General features: G+C 54.5%; 2 protein-coding genes across 2 annotated transcripts; both read left to right on the plus strand.

Annotated features, from left to right (window-relative positions):
• Nucleotides 1-15: 15 nt before the first annotated feature.
• NRM (nurim) lies at nt 16-3,172 on the plus strand. The gene is made up of 4 exons (XM_020888844.2): nt 16-207; nt 771-967; nt 1,812-1,988; nt 2,341-3,172. Exons 1-4 carry the CDS (start codon nt 75-77, stop codon nt 2,620-2,622), a joined length of 789 nt encoding a protein of 262 aa, XP_020744503.1. The 5' UTR covers nt 16-74; the 3' UTR covers nt 2,623-3,172.
• A 790-nt stretch (nt 3,173-3,962) lies between these two features.
• PPP1R18 (protein phosphatase 1 regulatory subunit 18) lies at nt 3,963-13,527 on the plus strand. The gene is made up of 4 exons (XM_020888828.2): nt 3,963-4,066; nt 5,151-6,792; nt 11,079-11,286; nt 12,653-13,527. The coding sequence occupies exons 2-4, from the start codon at nt 5,179-5,181 to the stop codon at nt 12,670-12,672; spliced, it is 1,842 nt and encodes a 613-aa protein (XP_020744487.1). The 5' UTR covers nt 3,963-4,066; nt 5,151-5,178; the 3' UTR covers nt 12,673-13,527.
• The last annotated feature ends 4,057 nt before the right edge of the window (nt 13,528-17,584 follow it).

Consider the following 17,584-nt stretch of genomic DNA (forward strand, 5'->3'; position numbering starts at 1 on the left):
GGCGGGGCCGGGGCGGAGCCTGCGGCCGCGGGAATCCCAAACCCGCCCCTTTCCCCACCCCTCCACTTCTCGCCATGGCCCCTGCACTGCTCCTGGTCCCTGCTGCCCTCGCCTCTTTCATCCTGGCCTTTGGCACTGGAGTGGAGTTCGTACGCTTTACCTCCCTTCGGCCACTTCTTGGAAGAATCTCGGAGTCTGGCGGTCCGGGTGAGCGGGAGGGACGGAGGATGAGCTCCAGGGTAGGGAGGTGGAGCTGGAGCAGAGGGAGCGTGGGGCGGGGCTTGGAGACAAATGACAGGGGAAGTCCTGGAGAGGGAACTAAGAGCCTTGAAAGCCGCCGAGACGCGGCGGAGGAGACCGGAGTGCTAAATTAGGGGCTCTGGGATTAGCGGTTTGGAGAGGCGGGAGAGTGAGGACTGAGGGGAGGGAAAAGGCAATGAACAGAGTATTCTCAGGAAAGTGCTTTGTAGAGAGGACTATGGAGGGTGTTACAAAGAGGGAGCATTTGGAGAACCGATACAAGAAGGGCACTCCAGCCATGCCTTTCGTGACTGCCCAACAGTTATGTTCTTCCTCAGCTCTGAAAGAAGCATGGGGTTACGGGGAGAAACAGGGAATTGTAAAGTGAGGTGGGCAAAGCCTAGAGAGGAAGCGCTAAGGCTCTTGAAAGCATTAAGGGACATGGCCTGGGGTCCCCCAAAGGAGATGAAGGTAGAGAGTGTTTCCCACAGTCTTCTTGATCTTTTGTACCTTTTTCCAACTCCCACTAGATGCCCGCCAGGGATGGCTGGCTGCCCTGCAGGACCAAAGCATCCTTGTCCCGCTGGTTTGGGATCTGGGGCTCCTGCTACTGTTTGTGGGGCAGCACAGCCTCATGGCAACTGAGACTGTGAAGGCATGGATGTCCCGGTACTTCGGGGTCCTTCAGAGGTCACTGTACGTGGCATGCACTGCCCTGGCCTTACAGGTATGAAGCCCTGGCAGCTGAGTCCTCAAGGGAAAAGGTCTTAGGCTTCGGATAAAGTGTGGGTTCAGGAGGAGAACTGAGGGTGTTCAGGACTAATAATCTCAGCTCCCGTTCCTCCACAGCACACATTCTCCTTTTTATCCAGAAGTATGTACTGCTTGTCACCCCTGAGCATGATGTGTGCATTCTCACATTTGCAGATTTGTTCATGGTGTCCCACTTGAGAGTGCCTTGTTAACACCTCTTCAGTCTTACCCTTTCTTCAGAAGCACTTCCCTAGATCTCAAGAGATGGAGAAGGCAATGGCACCCCACTCCAGTACTCTTGCCTGGAAAATCCCATGGACGGAGGAGCCTGGTAGGCTGTGGTCCATGGGGTCACTAAGAGTCAGACATAACTGAGCAACTTCACTTTGACTTTCATGCACTGGAGAAGGAAATGTCAACCCACTCCAGTGTTCTTGCCTGGAGAATCCCAGGAACGGGGGAGCCTGGTGGGCTGCCGTCTATGGGGTCGCACAGAGTTGGACACGACTGAAGTGACTTAGCAGCTGCAGATCTCAAGAGAAAGCATCCTAGTTAGTACTCACCTGTCTTCTCAGTGGGTGCTTGGAATAGGCTATTTTGTGTGCCTATCTGGTCACTCTCATCCATTCTCTAAGTCCTCAGAGTGGAGACAAGTCATTCTTACATCCTTAGGACCCCACCCAGCACCCTGCACATGGTGAACATTCTCATGATAGAGGTGGGGAGAACAGCCGGCCAGCCTGGTATGGGGGCAGCCCCTGGGTCTAGGTCTGTCAAGAGTGGGCTGTGGGGAAACCCAGTCCCTTATCCTTCCTCAGCTGGTGATGCGGTACTGGGAGCCCGTGCCCAGGGGTCCTGTGTTGTGGGAGGCTCGGGCTGAGCCATGGGCCACTTGGGTGCCCCTCCTCTGCTTTGTCCTCCACGTCATTTCCTGGCTCCTCATCTTCAGCATCCTTCTCGTCTTTGACTACGCAGAGCTCATGGGCCTGAAACAGGTGAGGCTCTCAGATCCCTACCCAAGACATCTGATCCTTTCTAGAATACCTCTTTCCCCTCCAAGGATGTCCCTCTGCCTTCCATTGTCTTCCACCTGCCTCTTGTTTTTGAGCCCCTCACCTCCTTTTCTTATAAGATACTCTTCCCCCAGCCCTCCCTCAAAGGCTAAGAATCATGGGCTTCTTGGGTCTGGGAAGGTTCATGGGCCAGAGAGGAGGGTCAGGGACCCCCAGTCTCAGAAGGGTGGTTCTCAGCCTGTTATAGAAGGAGGGTGCCCAGAAGGGGAGGAAAGAGGCAGCTAAGTTGCAACAAGGGCTTGTCTACATTTCTAAGCCATTCTCCCTCTGCTAGGTGTACTACCATGTGCTGGGGCTGGGCGAGCCTCTGGCCCTGAAGTCGCCCCGGGCCCTGAGACTCTTCTCCCACCTGCGCCACCCAGTGTGCGTGGAGCTGCTGACAGTGCTATGGGTGGTACCCACCCTGGGTACTGACCGCCTGCTCCTTGCTCTCCTCCTCACCCTCTACCTGGGCCTGGCTCATGGACTGGACCAGCAAGATCTCCGCTACCTCCGGGTCCAGCTACAAAGAAAACTCCACCTGCTTTCCCGGCCCCAGGATGGGGAGGCCGAGTGAGGGGTTAACCCTAGTTGCAAGCCCTGTACTTCCTCTCCCCTTACTATCCCAAATTCCTTTAACATCCAGGCCTTGGCTGCTTCAGACCAGAGGCCCAAATCCATGAACTGAAGGAGGCCCCTTGCTTGAGCCTCCACTCCTTGGTTCCAGGTCCATACTGAGTTTCAGCCATTGGACTTCAAGGGCCACTTCTCACCAGCCAGGAAGGAGTGGCGGAGAACTTATCTGTCTCCTCTCAGTTCAGGACATGACCCTCCATTAACAATCTCCTCACCAAGAGAAGGGTCTGGCTTGACCACTCCCTTGGCCCTGTTACTACCCTCTGCGCCTCAGGGATCCTTTTCTCCACGTCTATCTCCCTCCCCGGAGCTGGACCAAGGCCCACTGTCTGGCCTTTCCAGCTCCCTAGGCCCCGCCCCTGGGCTCCATCCTCCTGAAAAAGTTGAGGGGATTCTCCCACTCTAAGCTAAGGTGACTAAGGGCTCCCTGCTCTCCCAAGGAACTCGCGCTACAGGAAAATAAATTCAGTCTGGTTTTTCTACGTGTAGAATGCAGTCTGTCAGTGTCTCTCAAAGCTGCAGGGTTGGCTCTGGGAAAGACAGGCGAGTTACACTGGAGTCTGGGCATCGGCCGCGCCCTCTGGTGACCGCTGGGCGGCGGCCACTCCCCGCGGACCCAGCCCTCCACCCCCTTCCCGGAGCACCCGGTCCCCCTTCCACCAAATCTCCCAATTTCCTCGCTGCAGACCCGGGTGGGGGACGGGCTGAAACGGAAGACTGGGGCAACGGCTCGGGTAAGGGAGCGAGCTTCCGAAACCGTTGTCTTCCCAGCCCAGCTCCTGCCGCCGCCCCCTCCCCACGGGCCCCGCTCGCGCCCCCACGGTAACAAAGGCTGGCCTGGGAAGGCAAAAGCGTGGGGAGGAGCGGCAGGAGATGGGAAGGGCGGGCCCGGCTCCGAGCAGCTGCCGCTTCCTCCCCAAGTCCCTCGAGGGGTCTGAGTCACGGGCCGCCGCCCCGGGTTGGCGAGCTGGGGGTGGGGGTCTGGACACCTGGGTTGTCCAGGGTTACCGGGCGGGAGCCGCGTGAGAGGCCCTGGGTAAGGACCGCGGAGGGCCGGGGATCGCGGCGGGAAAAGAGGAGTCCCGGGGCCGAGGCCCCACGCGGGGGACAGGGGCAACGAGGCTCCGCCCCCGCGTCCGGCTCCGCCCCGCGCCCCCTTCCCTCTCCCCATTGTCCTCAGACAAAGCGGCGGCCGCCCCCCGCCCGGCCCCCTGTCTCAGTCTCCGTCCCTCCCCTTCTCCTCACTTCCCCCCTCCCGCACCCCCCCGCACCCCTCCTCCCCCCGGCTCCGGATCTCCCTCGATCCCTCTCTCCTCCTCTTCCTCTCTCCTCCTCTCCGGACGTCAGGCTCCTTCGCACCCCCTCCCCCGGGAGCCCCGCGGCGTGTGAGTTGACCCAGGGGCTTCAGACTTGGGGAGGGGGTGTCCCCTCCCTCCCGTCCCGGACGCGGACCTCGGGCTGTCTCTCCTCTCTTTGTGCCGAGATTGCCCGTCAGTGCGGTCATAGCCGGGTGGGGACGGCTGGCGAGGTCGGGGTTCCATGAGCGCCAAGACCCCGGCGCGAGACTGGCCGGCTCCGGAGAGAAGCGGTGTGGAGCCGGTGCTCCGTACGCCTGGGGCGCTCGCTCGCCCGGGACCCCGGGGCATTGCCGGTGGGGGAGGCCGGCGGCGGGCCCCGGACCGGGTTAGGGTTGGTGGGGGGTGGACGCCAAGGTTTTGGGAACGCACTGGCAGCTCTGATCGCTGGGTTCCGAAAGTCCCCGGGGGAGGGTATTTCCCCTGACCCGCCCCGGGGCGGAGTGCAGGGCGGAGTGGGGGCTGGGGGGTCGGAGAGGCGTGGCTGGAGCGGAGCTGGAAGGGGAGCCCGAACCTCCGGGGCTCGCTCTGAGACTCGCCGGGCTGCAGCCGCCGAGCTCCCTCGCCCCTCTGCCCCCGATTCCCCCTTCTCCCCTGCACCTGTCCACTCTCCGCCCTCCCACCTTCCCGACACCCCTTCAGGTCCCACTGCCCCCTCTCCGGCGGGGGTCCCGCTAACCTCGCTTTCCCACTCCCGCCGCTCCTGGGGTAGCGGTCCGACAACCTCTCTCGGATCCTGCCTCGCTCACCCCCAGCCTCTCTTCTCTCTTCTCCCTCGCGCCAACTTCTTTCGTTTTTCTCTCTTCTCACATCCCGGGGACTGTCTCTGATACCCAGTAACCTGTACCCACAAATCTGTCTCTTTGCCCTGAATCTCCACTCTTCCTCTCCACCCACCTCCCCCAACCCCATCACCTGGCTCTTAGTTTCCTCTTCACTTTCTCAGTTTTTCCCCTTTCTCTGACCGCCCCCCCCCCCGCCCCCTTGCCCACTGTCCTCACCCTCAGCTCCACTGTGTCCCACCTCTCCCCCCGACCCCCGCTTCTTCTCCCCCCTCCCATTCTCACCTCCTGGGCCCCTCTGGAGCCTCTCCTTCCTGTTCTCTGCCCCCCAGTGTTCCCCCCACCTTCCCCAAGGCGACCATGGCCACCATCCCAGACTGGAAGCTACAGCTGCTAGCCCGGCGCCGGCAGGAAGAGGCAGCCGTTCGCGGGCGTGAGACGGCAGAGCGGGAGCGGCTGTCGCAGATGCCAGCCTGGAAGCGGGGCCTTCTGGAGCGCCGCCGGGCCAAGCTTGGTCTGTCTCCTGGGGAGCCTGGCCCTGCGCCTGGGACTACGGAGGCTGGACCTCCAAACCCAGATGAGTCTGCTGTCCTCCTGGAGGCCATTGGGCCCGTACACCAGAACCGATTTATCCGGCAAGAGCGCCAGCAGCAGCAACAGCAGCGGAGTGAAGAGCTACTCACGGAGAGACGGCCTGGACCTTTGGAGACCCGGGGGCGGAGACCCAGCCCCGGGGAGACACGGGATCCCAGCCCCAAGGGAAGAGAGTCCAGGGAAGAGCGGCTCAGTCCCAGGGAGGCCAGAGAGAAGAGGCTGGGGATAGGGGGAGCTCGAGAGTCGAGCCCCAGGCCTTTGGAGTCCCGGGACTGGAGGCAGAGCCCAGGAGAGGCTGGAGACAGGAGCTCCAGACCGTCAGAGGTGCGGAAATGGAGGCTGAGCCATGGAGAAACTCCTGAGCGGAGTTTGAGACTGGCAGAGCCCCGAGAACAAAGCCCCAGGAGGACAGAGGCGGTGGACAGTAGACTGAGCCCAGAAGAGCCTGACAACCAGAAGCTGGGCTTGACAGAGTCCCGTAAATGGAGGCCTGACCCCAGAGAGTCTCAGGGACAGAGTTTGGGACAACTGGAGGCATCAGAGTGGAGGCCGAGCTCAGGAGAAGAAAGAAAAGACTGCTCAGAGGAATGGGGGAGAAAGGATGAGAGGCCGATTCCAAGGATGGTCCCAGAAGGGACCACAGCGTCGTCAGAGACCCCGACAAGGGAGGCTCCAGACAGTCACTCTGCAGGACCAGAGGGAGCAGAGCAAAGGCCCAGCCCCGTGGAGGATGGCGAGAGGGGCCTGCGGCCGACAGAAGGGTGGAAATGGACCCTGAACTCTGGAAAGGTCCGAGACTGGACACCCAGGGACACAGAGCCTCAGCCCCAGAAACCAGACACTCCAGAGTCTGCCGAGAAGCACGTGGGTCCTTTGGGTGCAGAGGCTGGAGAAGGGGAGGCTGAGAAGGAGGAGGCGGGAACTCAGAGCAGGCCTCTGGGCGCCCTGCAGAACCGCTGCTCTACGCCCTCCCCCCTCTCCCCAGAGGACGCCGGGACTGGAGCCTCTAGACGGCAGGAAGAGGAAGCAGGGGAACTCCGGCCCCCACCAGCAGCCCCTCTGTCTCCCCCACCCCCAGCCCCACCTGCCCCCCAGTCCCTTGGGGATCCCCTCATGAGCCGGCTCTTCTATGGGGTGAAGGCAGGGCCAGGGGTGGGGGCCCCCCGCCGCAGCGGACACACCTTCACAGTCAACCCCCGGCGGTCCGCGCCCCCTGCAGCCCCCGCCACTTCAGCCACCCCAGCCACAGCTGACGCGGCGGTCCCCGGGGCTGGGAAGAAGCGGTACCCGACGGCCGAGGAGATATTGGTTCTGGGGGGCTACCTCCGCCTCAGCCGCAGCTGCCTTGTCAAGGGGTCCCCTGAAAGGCACCACAAACAGGTAGGGAGCAGCCAACCCAGACTTTTTGGCCATCCCACTCATCACTGCTTTGTGGACTCCTGTCTCTCTCCCTTTTTTCCTATCTCTGTATCCTTGTATCCTTGTCTATTCTTGTTCATTCCTGCTACCACCCTTCCTCCCCTGAACACACACCCTTCCTTCTTGTGGCCCTTCTTTTCCATTCATTTCCCAGCCCAAGGAGCCTGCTCCGCAATCAAGCTCGCTGTCCTGGGTGTGTCTCTCTCGGGGTGTGCCCGGGCTCCTCACTTCTTCTCTCCCTCAGGCTCTGAGTTCCCCCCACCCCATGCTTTCCATTCCCAAGTCTGTGACCCAACCCAGCCCATCTGGGTGGGAGACCCGAGTTGAGGCCACAGCCTGGAGTCTATGCGGGCAGGGTCTGCAGGGCAAAAGTGGGCAAAGGAATGCCAGGGTAGGAAGCCTGGGGAGGCAGAGGGGGTGGCTTTGGGGTTTTAGGAAGAGATGGCAGGGAGAAGCGAGTGGAGGAACGTCTCACAGGCCCAAGGCAGGGGGAGGGGGTTGCAGAGCGGAGTGGGGACATCCTAGGATAGTGAGGGAGGGGAATGGAACAGGGGCTGGCCAAGGAGCAGAGAGAAGGCTTTTGAACCCCGAGTCTGCCCCATGGGAGAGACACACACAGAGGCCATTTGAAGTGGGTGACCTCGGGGTTGCACACCCCCAGCTGGGCCACGGCTTCAGACAGTGCTCCCTTCTCTCTTGGGACAAGAAAAGCCTTCTCCTCTTCCAAAATACCCCCCCACCCCTCCCTTCCAGTCCTTCCTCCCTGGGCGTCCCCTCCCTCCCCAGAACTGGCTCAGCAGTTGGTTTTCCCCTTTCTTCCTGCCATCCTGGCCTCTCCCTGCTCTTGGGGTAGAAAGAAAGAGAAGTGAATTTGGAGGCACTGTGCTGAGAGCAGAGAGCACAATGGGAGTCGAGGGCAGGGTTGGGGACCAGGGCCAGCAGAAGGTCAGAGGTTAAACTGGAAAAAAGGCGGTGCAGGGAAGTTGGAAACAGCCAAGCTGACTTCTTCCCCTGGCGCTGGCCCAACTCCTGCCCTATACACCAGTTTCCAGCTTGAAAATCTGCAAGGAAATAGAAGTTCTGTATCTAACACATCTCCAGCCCTCATCCCGTGTGTGTCATCCTCAGATTGTTTTTCGCGTCCCCGGTGTCAGTGGGAAAGCACAAGGGTCGGGAGTCACTTGAGACCCCAGCTCATCTTCACATGAAGCTTAAGCTCCCATCCCAGAGCCCTGGCCCCTGGGTCTGTCCTGAGCTGACTGCTAGGTGACCCCTTTGCCTCCAGGCTGGGCAAGGAACTAGGTCAGGAACAGCCAGGATGAGATGTTCAGAGAAGTCACTTCCTACCGTAGAGGCTGTCTTGTGCCTCTGGGGAGGAACAAAGAGGGGAAGGCATGAAGTCTGGGGCCCAAAGGCCGGGGACTGAGTGCAGGGCAGGACCTGCGAGAGGGAGGGAGGTCCTAGGTCCTAGGTCAGGGAGCATGGGGGGGCCGGAAGCAGATCGCCCAAACAGGAAGCCTGGGGTGGGGGCCGGAAGGCTGGTGGGCTGAGTGGCAAACACAGGGCCATGGGCCCGGCCAGAACTGAGCTCAGGATGTGGTGAGAGAATAAGGAAGCAGCTGCTTCGGGTGGGGGTGGGGAGGCAGCAGTGCAGAGTCCTCTGGGCCCAGACACTTTCCCCTCAGCTCCCCCTCAGGCCTTCTCCTCTCTCCCAGCACCCTGCTCATCAGGGACGGGCATGTCCAGCCCTGCCTATCAGATCAGGGGCAGGAGGACCCCGCCATCTAACACCACCCCCCCTTCCCTAAATAACTCCTGTTTGCAGGCTAATTCCATCAAACGTCTCCCTGCCACTGGAGCCCAGGGGTTGGGCCGTGGCCCGTGCCCTTCCCCAGAGGCCCCTCTGGCAGGGAGGTCAGCCCCTCCTCTCTCCAGCCCCCTCGTGACCTTATATAGCTGATGAGAGAGGAGTGAGTCACCCCGTCCGTACCACCCCCCCAAACACACACACCCCATGAAGGCTGTGCATTCCTGAGAAGCCCTGTCAGAAGTTGGGGGGGTGGTGAGGAGAGAAGCAGGGTTGGGGGAGAGACAAACATGGACAGAGTGCAAATAAAATGGCTCCTTTAACCAGGGTGGATAATAAACTACAGAGCTTGTTATCTCAAAAAGGTGACATGAAAAGAAAACAGAAGTGGGTTCCCAGAAGTTTGGGTAAATCTGTCAGCAGTAGAAGTGGTTCCTTTGGAGAAGTTAGGATATAAGGGGTCTGGTTCCTGTCACTCAATTCTACCAGCTGACTGTTCCACAGATGCGGACTGGGGGTCGTCTGTGTACAGGCTGCACCGCCCCGCCCCGCAAGAGTGCTCCCCCAGTGTTGGTCTTCTGTTGGGATGCCATCTGACGTCTGGGTGAATGGAGCCTTCCTTACCCATTGAAGCGACTTCCATGCTTCTATTGACAGCAGACAAAAATAAGTAACCAAATATGTAAATCCTCTGGTAGGTTAGGGCTTCCCTGGTGGTTCAAATGGTAAAGAATCTGCCTGCAATGCAAGAGACCTGGGTTCAATCCCTGGATTGGGAAGATCCCCTGGAGAAGGAAATGGCAGCTGACTCTAGTATTCTTACCTGGAAAATTCCATGGACAGAGGAGCCTGGTGGGTTACAGTTCATGGAGTTGCAAAGAGTTGGACAGGACTGAGCGACTAACTTTATTTTTGGTAGGTTAGGTTAAAAGGTGGTTAAGTGATTATGGGAAAAAATTAGGACAGGGACAAATGGAACTTTGAGGGCCAGATGGTAGGAGGAGCAAATATGACTTTATAATAGCATGATCCATAGGGAGGGAGCCACAGCAATATTTGGGGGAAGAGCATTCCAAGCTGAGGGAACAGCCAGTGCAAAGGCCCTGAGGTAGGAATGCCTGGGGGTGGGACTGGAGGAAATCACAGCCCATGTGGCTGGAGTGGAGGAGGGTGCACAGTGTTGAGTGGGGAGCGGCACATTGGAGCCCCTCCAAGGCCTTGGCCAGGTTCTGGCTTTTGTTCCCAGAGAGGTAGGCCCGTGCCAGGTTTGGACCCAGAGAGTGACACACACGTGTCTCTGAGTTCTTGCTTCCCATGGGGACCCAGGTGTTAGCAACCACCTGTCCAGCCACCATCCTGGTTTCTCTCTTCTCATACGCCAGTCCATGCAGAGACTCGGGGATGCAGGGCCCCCAGTCCCCGGTTTCCCCAGCGGATGTTAGAGAAGGCCCGAGGAGATCCTCTGGACCTTTCCAAGCAGTTCATATGGAATCCTCCTGTTTGTCTCCTTAATCGCTTTGGCTCCCAGAGTTAATCCCACCCTGCCCCTTCCCCGTGAGCTTCTTAGGAGGGCAGAGGGGAAGGGTAAAAAGGTAGTGAGAACAGCTGGGGCTTGCCGGCTCTTGCGCCAGTATGTTTACGAGGATTTTCTGCCCCCTCCAGATTCCTTCTGCTCGCCTGTCTCTGTCACCGCACGTCCCTTCTGGTGCACTCCCCACCCCCATCGCGTGTTTGCCTGGACTTTCCTCTCTGCCCTGTCACCTCCCCCTCAGCTGCCGCTTTCAGGGACTTGGGCTTATCATCTCCCTGGGTTTTGGGGGACAGTCTCCTTTCCTCTGACTTTTCTATTGGTCTCCGCCCCCCTGACAGAGCCAAGACCCTTTCCTGGGAGCCCATTCCAGCTACAGGAGAGGAGTGAGTGGGGTGGGAGGGGCTGGTGTTCAGGGTCCTGGGTTCTCCCCGGAACTGCAAGGGACCAAGGCCCTGGAAACCAGTGTGCCTGTCTTGGCTTTTGCCTGCGACTCCCTCCCAGCCAGCTCCTTCCTGCCCAGGAGACTCAGTTCTCACCTCCCCTGGGGAGCCCCCCTGATTGCTTCCAGGGTGCCCAAAGACTCAGTTCTGATCACAGGACTTATTTCCAGGTTTTAAGTTTCTCTACCTTTCCACCTCCCACACTCTAAAAGCAGAAACCTTGATCCTGGGTTCCTCACTCCTGCCACCCAGGCCCCTGCCAAAGCTCAGGCCAAAGTCAATGTTTTTCAAACGATATGATTGAAGAGGGGAAATCTGGGATTGGCCAGCGAGTACCAAAAGGAAAACTGGCTTCCAGAGTGGTTAGGGCGGGCAAAGTCAGCAAACCCAGTCCCCACTCCCCGTGGTCCTGCACCTGTCACCCTGCGGTCTGACCTCGCCTCCTCCCTGCTTTCTCTCCCACCCTCAGCTCAAGATCTCCTTCAGCGAGACAGCCCTGGAGACCACGTATCAATATCCCTCCGAGAGTTCGGTGCTAGAAGAGCTGGGCCCGGAGCCTGAGGCCCCCAGCGCCCCCAGTCCCCCAGCGGCCCAAGCCGACGACGAAGAGGAGGAGGAGGAGCTGTTGCTGCAGCCAGAGCTTCAGGGCGGGCTGCGCACCAAGGCCCTGATAGTGGGTGAGCGCAGACTCCGCCGGCCCGTTGGCGCCGCCTGCTGGTCGGAGCGGGCACTGCGGTTCAGGAGGAAGGGGGATTTAATGTTGGCCTTTGGAAGGGGCGTGGCGGGGACTCTAGCCCAACAGCTCCTTCAGTTCAGTTCAGTCTCTCAGTCGTGTCTGACTCTGCTACCCCATCGACTGCAGCACGCCAGGCGTCCCTGTCCATCACCAACTCCCTGAGTTTACTCAAACTCATGTTCATTGAGTCGGTGATGCCGTCTCCTTCTCCTCCCACCTTCAATCTTTCCCAGCATCAGGGTCTTTTCAGATGAGTCAGTTCTTCACATCAGGGGGCCAAAGTATTGGAGTTTCAGCTTCAACATCAGTCCTTCCAATGAATATTCAGGACTGATTCCTTTAGGATGGACTGGTTGGATCTTCTTGCAGTCAAAGGGACTCTCAAGAGTTTTCTTCAACACCACAGTTCAAAAATATCAATTCTTCAGTGCTCAGCTTTCTTTACAGTCCAACTCTCACATCCATACATGACTGCTGGAAAAACCATAGCCTTGACTAGATGGACCTTTGTTGGCAAAGTAATGTCTCCACTTTTTAATATGCTGTCTAGGTTGGTCATAGCTTTTCTTCCAAGGAGCAAGCATCCTTTAATTTCATGGCTGCAGTCACCATCTGCAGTAATTTTGAAACTCCAAAAAATAATGTCTGTCACTCTTTCCGTTGTTTCCCCATCTATTTGCCATGAAGTAATGGGACCAGATGCCATGATCTTAGTTTCCTGGATGTTGAGCTTTAAGCCAACTTTTTCACTCTCCTCTTTCGCAGTTCCTTTTAACAGATGGGAAAACTGAGGTCCTGAGAAGCTAAAGGCACATAAGATCTCCACACTTCTAAACCAGGACTCTTTCTGAGTGCTCTAGAGTGGTTAACACAGGATTTGGATCAGACAGGCCTGAGTTTGAATTCCATCTTGTCTCTTACTTTGTGGTGTTACATCAGGGTAACCGCCTGACCTCTAGGCTCAGTTTATTATTTCTGAAATGAGGTTAATAATAACCACCTCTTGGAATTGTTAAGAGGGTTAAGAACTTTTTGGGAAGCACTTAGGAACAATGGCTGGACATTGATAACTTAACGTCTCCTGGGGTTATTGCAAGATTAAACAAGTTATGAGAATGGCTGGCAGAGAATCCCGACTAAATGAAATGAGTGATAGCTGCTGTTACTAGTGCAATAGGCACTCAGGATGTGGGAGAGGTTATAAGATTTTCTGCATGCCAACTGGCCTTGAGTGTGGGGAGTGTGTGGGGAGGCGGGAGGCGGAGACCCTCTCTCATCCTCTATCCTTGCTGCCTCCTCTCCCACAGATGAGTCTTGCCGGAGGTGACCCTCTTCCAACACGGAAATACACCTCCCTCCTTCCCGGAACTGAAGATTCTGGAGCCCAGAAGGTTCAGAGCAGACAGACAGACCCTCAGCATGAGCCTGGCAGGGAAGGGCAACGAACATCTTCCACCTTGTTTTCCTTTTCCTGTTTCTTGGGGCAGAGGCAACCACTCAGTTTCCACCCTCCTCAGACACGCTGCTGCCTCCTAGGTGATCCGAGATCCCCATTCAGTCCTGGGGAGGAGCTCAGAGCTCACAGGGCGGGGGGGTAGAGATGGAGCACCCTTGCCATCTCCATGGGCAGGGTACCCTCTCCTCAACTCCCTACCACCCTCTGGCGGCTCCCCCATCTGCCTGGGAGACCCACCCCCCCTGCATTTACAGCACCACTCCCTCCTGTTCCTTAGGTCCCTGCCCCTTTGTTTACAGTTCCTGCTGCTTCTCTTGACTACAGCCTGGTTTACAGCCCCCCACCCCCGCCATCCCCAGCCCCACCTGCCAAAGTCCTGGGTTTACAAGCCACGCCTACTTGCGTGTCCATGTAGAATCTCCTTCCCTGTCCTCTGAAGTCCCTGCTCTGGGGGGACCTGGGGCATGGCTTCTTCCACTTTTGCTCAGTATTACCGTGTCTCACTTTCCCCCAAGAGGGAAGGCTGGGAATCTTAACTCTGTATCCCCCTCTAGTTATTTAATTCTGTTCCTCCTGGTGGTTCACAATTGAATTGAATTATGAAGGTGTGGGGTGAGTCATGAGGGACCTCAACTCTCTTCCCCCCGTGTCTCCTTCCTTCTCAATTGCCTGGGTTTTTATTTTTGTTTTTTTTTATTTTCTATAATAAAATGGAGCTCTATCCGACTCTCCTGCTGCTTCTCTTTCTTTTGAAAAAGGGAATGGGGGTGGGGGAATGGAGGTGGGGGTGGGATGGAGTGGGTTCTGGGTTCCTCATTCCAGGCCTCTCTCGCCTTCTTACTAGCCATAAAGAGGAAGCAGCCATGGCTGTGGGAGGGGAAAATATGACAGGGAGCCAGAAACTCAGCACTGACCATGGAGAAAGGGTTCTGGGAGAAGCTGGCACTGGTTTCTCCGAGGACCAGCGGGAGAGGGACTGGGGATTTTTTGTTGTTGCTTTGATTTAGTTTTGTTCTTGCTGTGCCTCTCAGCTTGCGGCATCTCAGTTCCCCAACCAGGGACTCATCCTGGGCCTCCGTGATGAAATAACCAAATCCTAACCACTAGACCACCAGGGAACTCCCAGTTTTGTTTTCTCTCTCTCTTTTTTAATTAAATTAAAAATTTTTTGGACTTCCCTGGTGGTCCAGTGGTTAAGAATCTGCCTGCCAATGCAGGGGACACAGGTTTGATCTCTGCTTCAGAAGATGCCACCTGCTGCAGGGCAACTAGGCTGGTGTTCCACAGATACTGAGCCTGGGTACCTAGAGTCCGTGCTCTGAAACGAGAAAAGCCACCACAGTGAGAAGCTCTCCTGCCCACCTCAGCAAAGAGTAGCCCCCACATGCCACAATTAGAGAAAGTTCATGTGCATTGAAGACCCAGTGCAGCCAAAAATATATAAATTATTTTAAATGATTAAAAAATAATTTTTTTAATTAATTTCTTTTTTTTTTAAGCCTAGGGCTGGTTTGAGGAAGGACAGTTGAAGCATCCACCACACTAGACATACCATGAGGACAAATGGTCGGTTGGGTTCACTGCAGCATCCCCATGCCTGGCACCTGATAGACACACACAATTATTTTTAGAATGAATGAAAAAACGAGCAGATGAAAAGAGATAAGAATTTGGAAGCAAAGGACACTGAATTGAAGGATTCCGGTATTCAGAAGCCTAGTGCAAGGCAAGCAACCAGAAAGTATATGATTAGTAGTGGCTAATCCAGGGGATTTCACTCCAAGACTCAAGACCATAAGTAATAAATCTCTTGAAACTGCTGCAAAATAGTACACAGGGGCAGATTCCTGAAAAGGGTCTCCTCTGATAGACAACTGATTTTACATTCCTAAAGTTTTAAGAACCATAGATAACTCATGGCTTTGTGGCCCAAGTATAGTTGGCACTGGGACACTTTCACGTTTCAGTGAATTTGTATCTTCTACATGTGGAATATTTACATTTTACTTATCAGGTTACTTTCTTTTTTCCAGTTCTCCAGGCTAATAAAGACATGGCAGATATAGTCCTATCACTAGAGGAAGGTCCTCCTTCATTAAAACCAAAATGTATTAGAAAAACTGATCTTAAATACATGCTAAATATGTTCCCAGCAAGGGAATAAGCAAGGTGTCAAAAGAATAAGCCACTTCAGAGAGCGTGTGAGTATGGAGGGAGAGTACTCACATTAGTAGCTAATTAGGTAAAGACCCTAATTAGTTTTGACCCAGGAAAGCAGAAGTAAAAGCTCTGAGATGCCAGGGGTGTTCACAGTACACTTCAGAAACAGAAAACAGTGCATTCATGACGTCAATGATGTGGAGGTACTTGTGGCTGTTAGTTGGAATAACAAGTGTTTAGTTTCCCAACACAGTGTCAGGTAAATCCAATTAATTGTAAAAGTATGAAGCAGAATCAGAGGTCAGATAGTAGTCAAGCAACAAGTTCTGCTTATTTAAAATTAAGCAGCCACCAGTGACTTTCTCAAGCTGTTAGCAAAAAAAAAAAAAAAAAAAAATACAATTTGCATATTTCTTAGTTTGCAGATCTTTTATTTTTTTATTTTTATTTTTTCAGATCTTTCAAAATAACAAAAAACACAAAAGTTAAAAAAATAAAATAACATTATGAGATAGCACCAAGAAGAGAGGGTACCTTTGCTTTTTCTCCACATCCTGAGTTTTCATCTGCCTGGAATCCTCGAGTAAGCCTAACCTGTATTCACTTCTTGCAGAAGGTACCTGTCCTAGCAAAGGTCACTCCTAATCAGTTGATCTGTAACAAGCATGGATCTGATCTTCTAATTTGAGCACCCCACCCCACAAGCGCACACATGCAGGCACACACACACACACACACCTTGCATTATTTTTGGCTCCATATAAGTTAGCATTTTATATTATTATGTATTTTGTCTCTGCAGGTTGGTCCCCAGCCCCAACCCTCTGCCACTGTAAATTCGGTAAGGGATTTGTTTCTGATTTGTTGTCTGCTATATCCCTGGGTACTGAAACTGTGCCTGGCCCACATTGAAAGTCTTGGTCACTCAGTTATGTCCGACTCTTTGTGACTCCATGGACTGTAGTCGGCCAGGTCCCTCTGTCCATAGAATTCTCCAGGCAAGAATACTGGAGTGAGCTACCATTTACCCCTCCAAGGGGTTCTTTCCCACCTAGTGATCAAACCCAGGTCTCCTGCATTGTAAGCAGATTCTTTCCTACCTGAGCCACCAGGCACAGTAGGTTCTCAATATAGTTGAATGAAATGAGTGAGTGTAATACTCAAGAAAATTAGAGCTATCAAGGGAACATTTTATGCAAAGATGGGTTCAATAAAGGACAGAAATGGTATGGACCTAACAGAAGCAGAAGATATTAAGAAGAGGTGGCAAGAATACACAGAAGAACTGTACAAAAAAGATCTTCACAACCCAGATAATCATGATGGTGTGGTCACTCACCTAGAGCCAGACATCCTGGAATGTGAAGTCAGGTGGGCCTTAGAAAGCATCACTATGAACAAAGCTAGTGGATGTGATGGAATTCCAGTTGAGCTATTTCAAATCCTGAAAGATGATGCTGTGAAAGTGCTGCACTCAATATGCCAGCAAATTTGGAAAACTCAGTGGTGGCCACAGGACTGGAAACGGTCAGTTTTCATTCCAATCCCAAAGAAAGGCAATGCCAAAGAATGCTCAAACTACCGCACAATTGCACTCATCTCACACGTTAGTAAAGTAATGCTCAAAATTCTCCAAGCCAGGCTTCAGCAATACGTGAACTGAGAACTTGCAGATGTTCAACCTGGTTTTAGAAAAGGCAGAGGAGCCAGGGATCAAATTGCCAACATCCGCTGGATCATTGAAAAAGCAAGAGAGTTCCAGACAAAGCATCTATGCCAAAGCCTTTGACTGTGTGGATCACAACAAACTGTGGAAAATTCTTCAGGAGATGGGAATACCAGACCACCTGACCCACCTCTTGAGAAACCTATATGCAGGTCAGGAAGCAACAGTTAGTACTGGACATGGACCAACAGACTGGTTCCAAATAGGAAAAGGAGTACGTCAAGGCTGTATATTGTCACCCTGCTTATTTAACTTATATGCAGAGTACATCATGAGAAACGCTGGGCTGGAAGAAGCACAAGCTGGAATCAAGATTGCTGGGAGAAATATCAATAACCTCAGATATGCAGATGACACCACCCTTCTGGCAGAAAGTGAAGAGGAACTAAAAAGGCTCTTGAGGAAAGTGAAAGAAGAGAGTGAAAAAGTTGGCTTGAAGCTCAACATTCAGAAAACTAAGATCATGGCATCTGGTCCCATCACTTCATGGCAAATAGATGGGGAGACAGTGGAAACAGTGTCAGACTTTATTTTGGGGGACTCCAAAATCACTGCAGATGGTGACTGCAGCCATGAAATTAAAAGACGCTTACTCCTTGGAAGGAAAGTTATGACCAACCTAGACAGCATATTAAAAAGCAGAGAGATTACTTTGCCAACAAAGGTCCGTCTAGTCAAGGCTATGGTTTTTTCAGTGCTCATGTATGGATGTGAGAGTTGGGCTGTGAGGAAAGCTGAGCGCCGAAAAATTGATGCATTAGAACTGTGGTGTTGGAGAAGACTCGAGAGTCCCTTGGACTGCAAGGAGATCCAACCAGTCCATCCTAAAGGAGATCAGTCCTGGGTGTTCATTGGAAGGACTGATGCTGAAGCTGAAACTCCAATACTTTGGCCACC

The sequence above is a fragment of the Odocoileus virginianus genome, chromosome 27 (assembly GCF_023699985.2).
Source record: "Odocoileus virginianus isolate 20LAN1187 ecotype Illinois chromosome 27, Ovbor_1.2, whole genome shotgun sequence".
Classification (NCBI taxonomy): Eukaryota; Metazoa; Chordata; class Mammalia; order Artiodactyla; family Cervidae; genus Odocoileus; species Odocoileus virginianus.

What these genes read in the sequence shown, in the direction of transcription:
- NRM (XM_020888844.2), top strand. Translation starts at nt 75, where the DNA reads ATGGCCCCTGCACTGCTCCTGGTCCCTGCTGCCCTCGCCTCTTTCATC. An exon ending in CTCGGAGTCTGGCGGTCCGG is followed by an intron (nt 208 to 770) that starts GTGAGCGGGAGG and finishes AACTCCCACTAG; the next exon opens with ATGCCCGCCAGGGATGGCTG. An exon ending in GCACTGCCCTGGCCTTACAG is followed by an intron (nt 968 to 1,811) that starts GTATGAAGCCCT and finishes ATCCTTCCTCAG; the next exon opens with CTGGTGATGCGGTACTGGGA.
- PPP1R18 (XM_020888828.2), top strand. Translation starts at nt 5,179, where the DNA reads ATGGCCACCATCCCAGACTGGAAGCTACAGCTGCTAGCCCGGCGCCGG. An exon ending in CTGAAAGGCACCACAAACAG is followed by an intron (nt 6,793 to 11,078) that starts GTAGGGAGCAGC and finishes TCCCACCCTCAG; the next exon opens with CTCAAGATCTCCTTCAGCGA. An exon ending in CACCAAGGCCCTGATAGTGG is followed by an intron (nt 11,287 to 12,652) that starts GTGAGCGCAGAC and finishes CCTCTCCCACAG; the next exon opens with ATGAGTCTTGCCGGAGGTGA.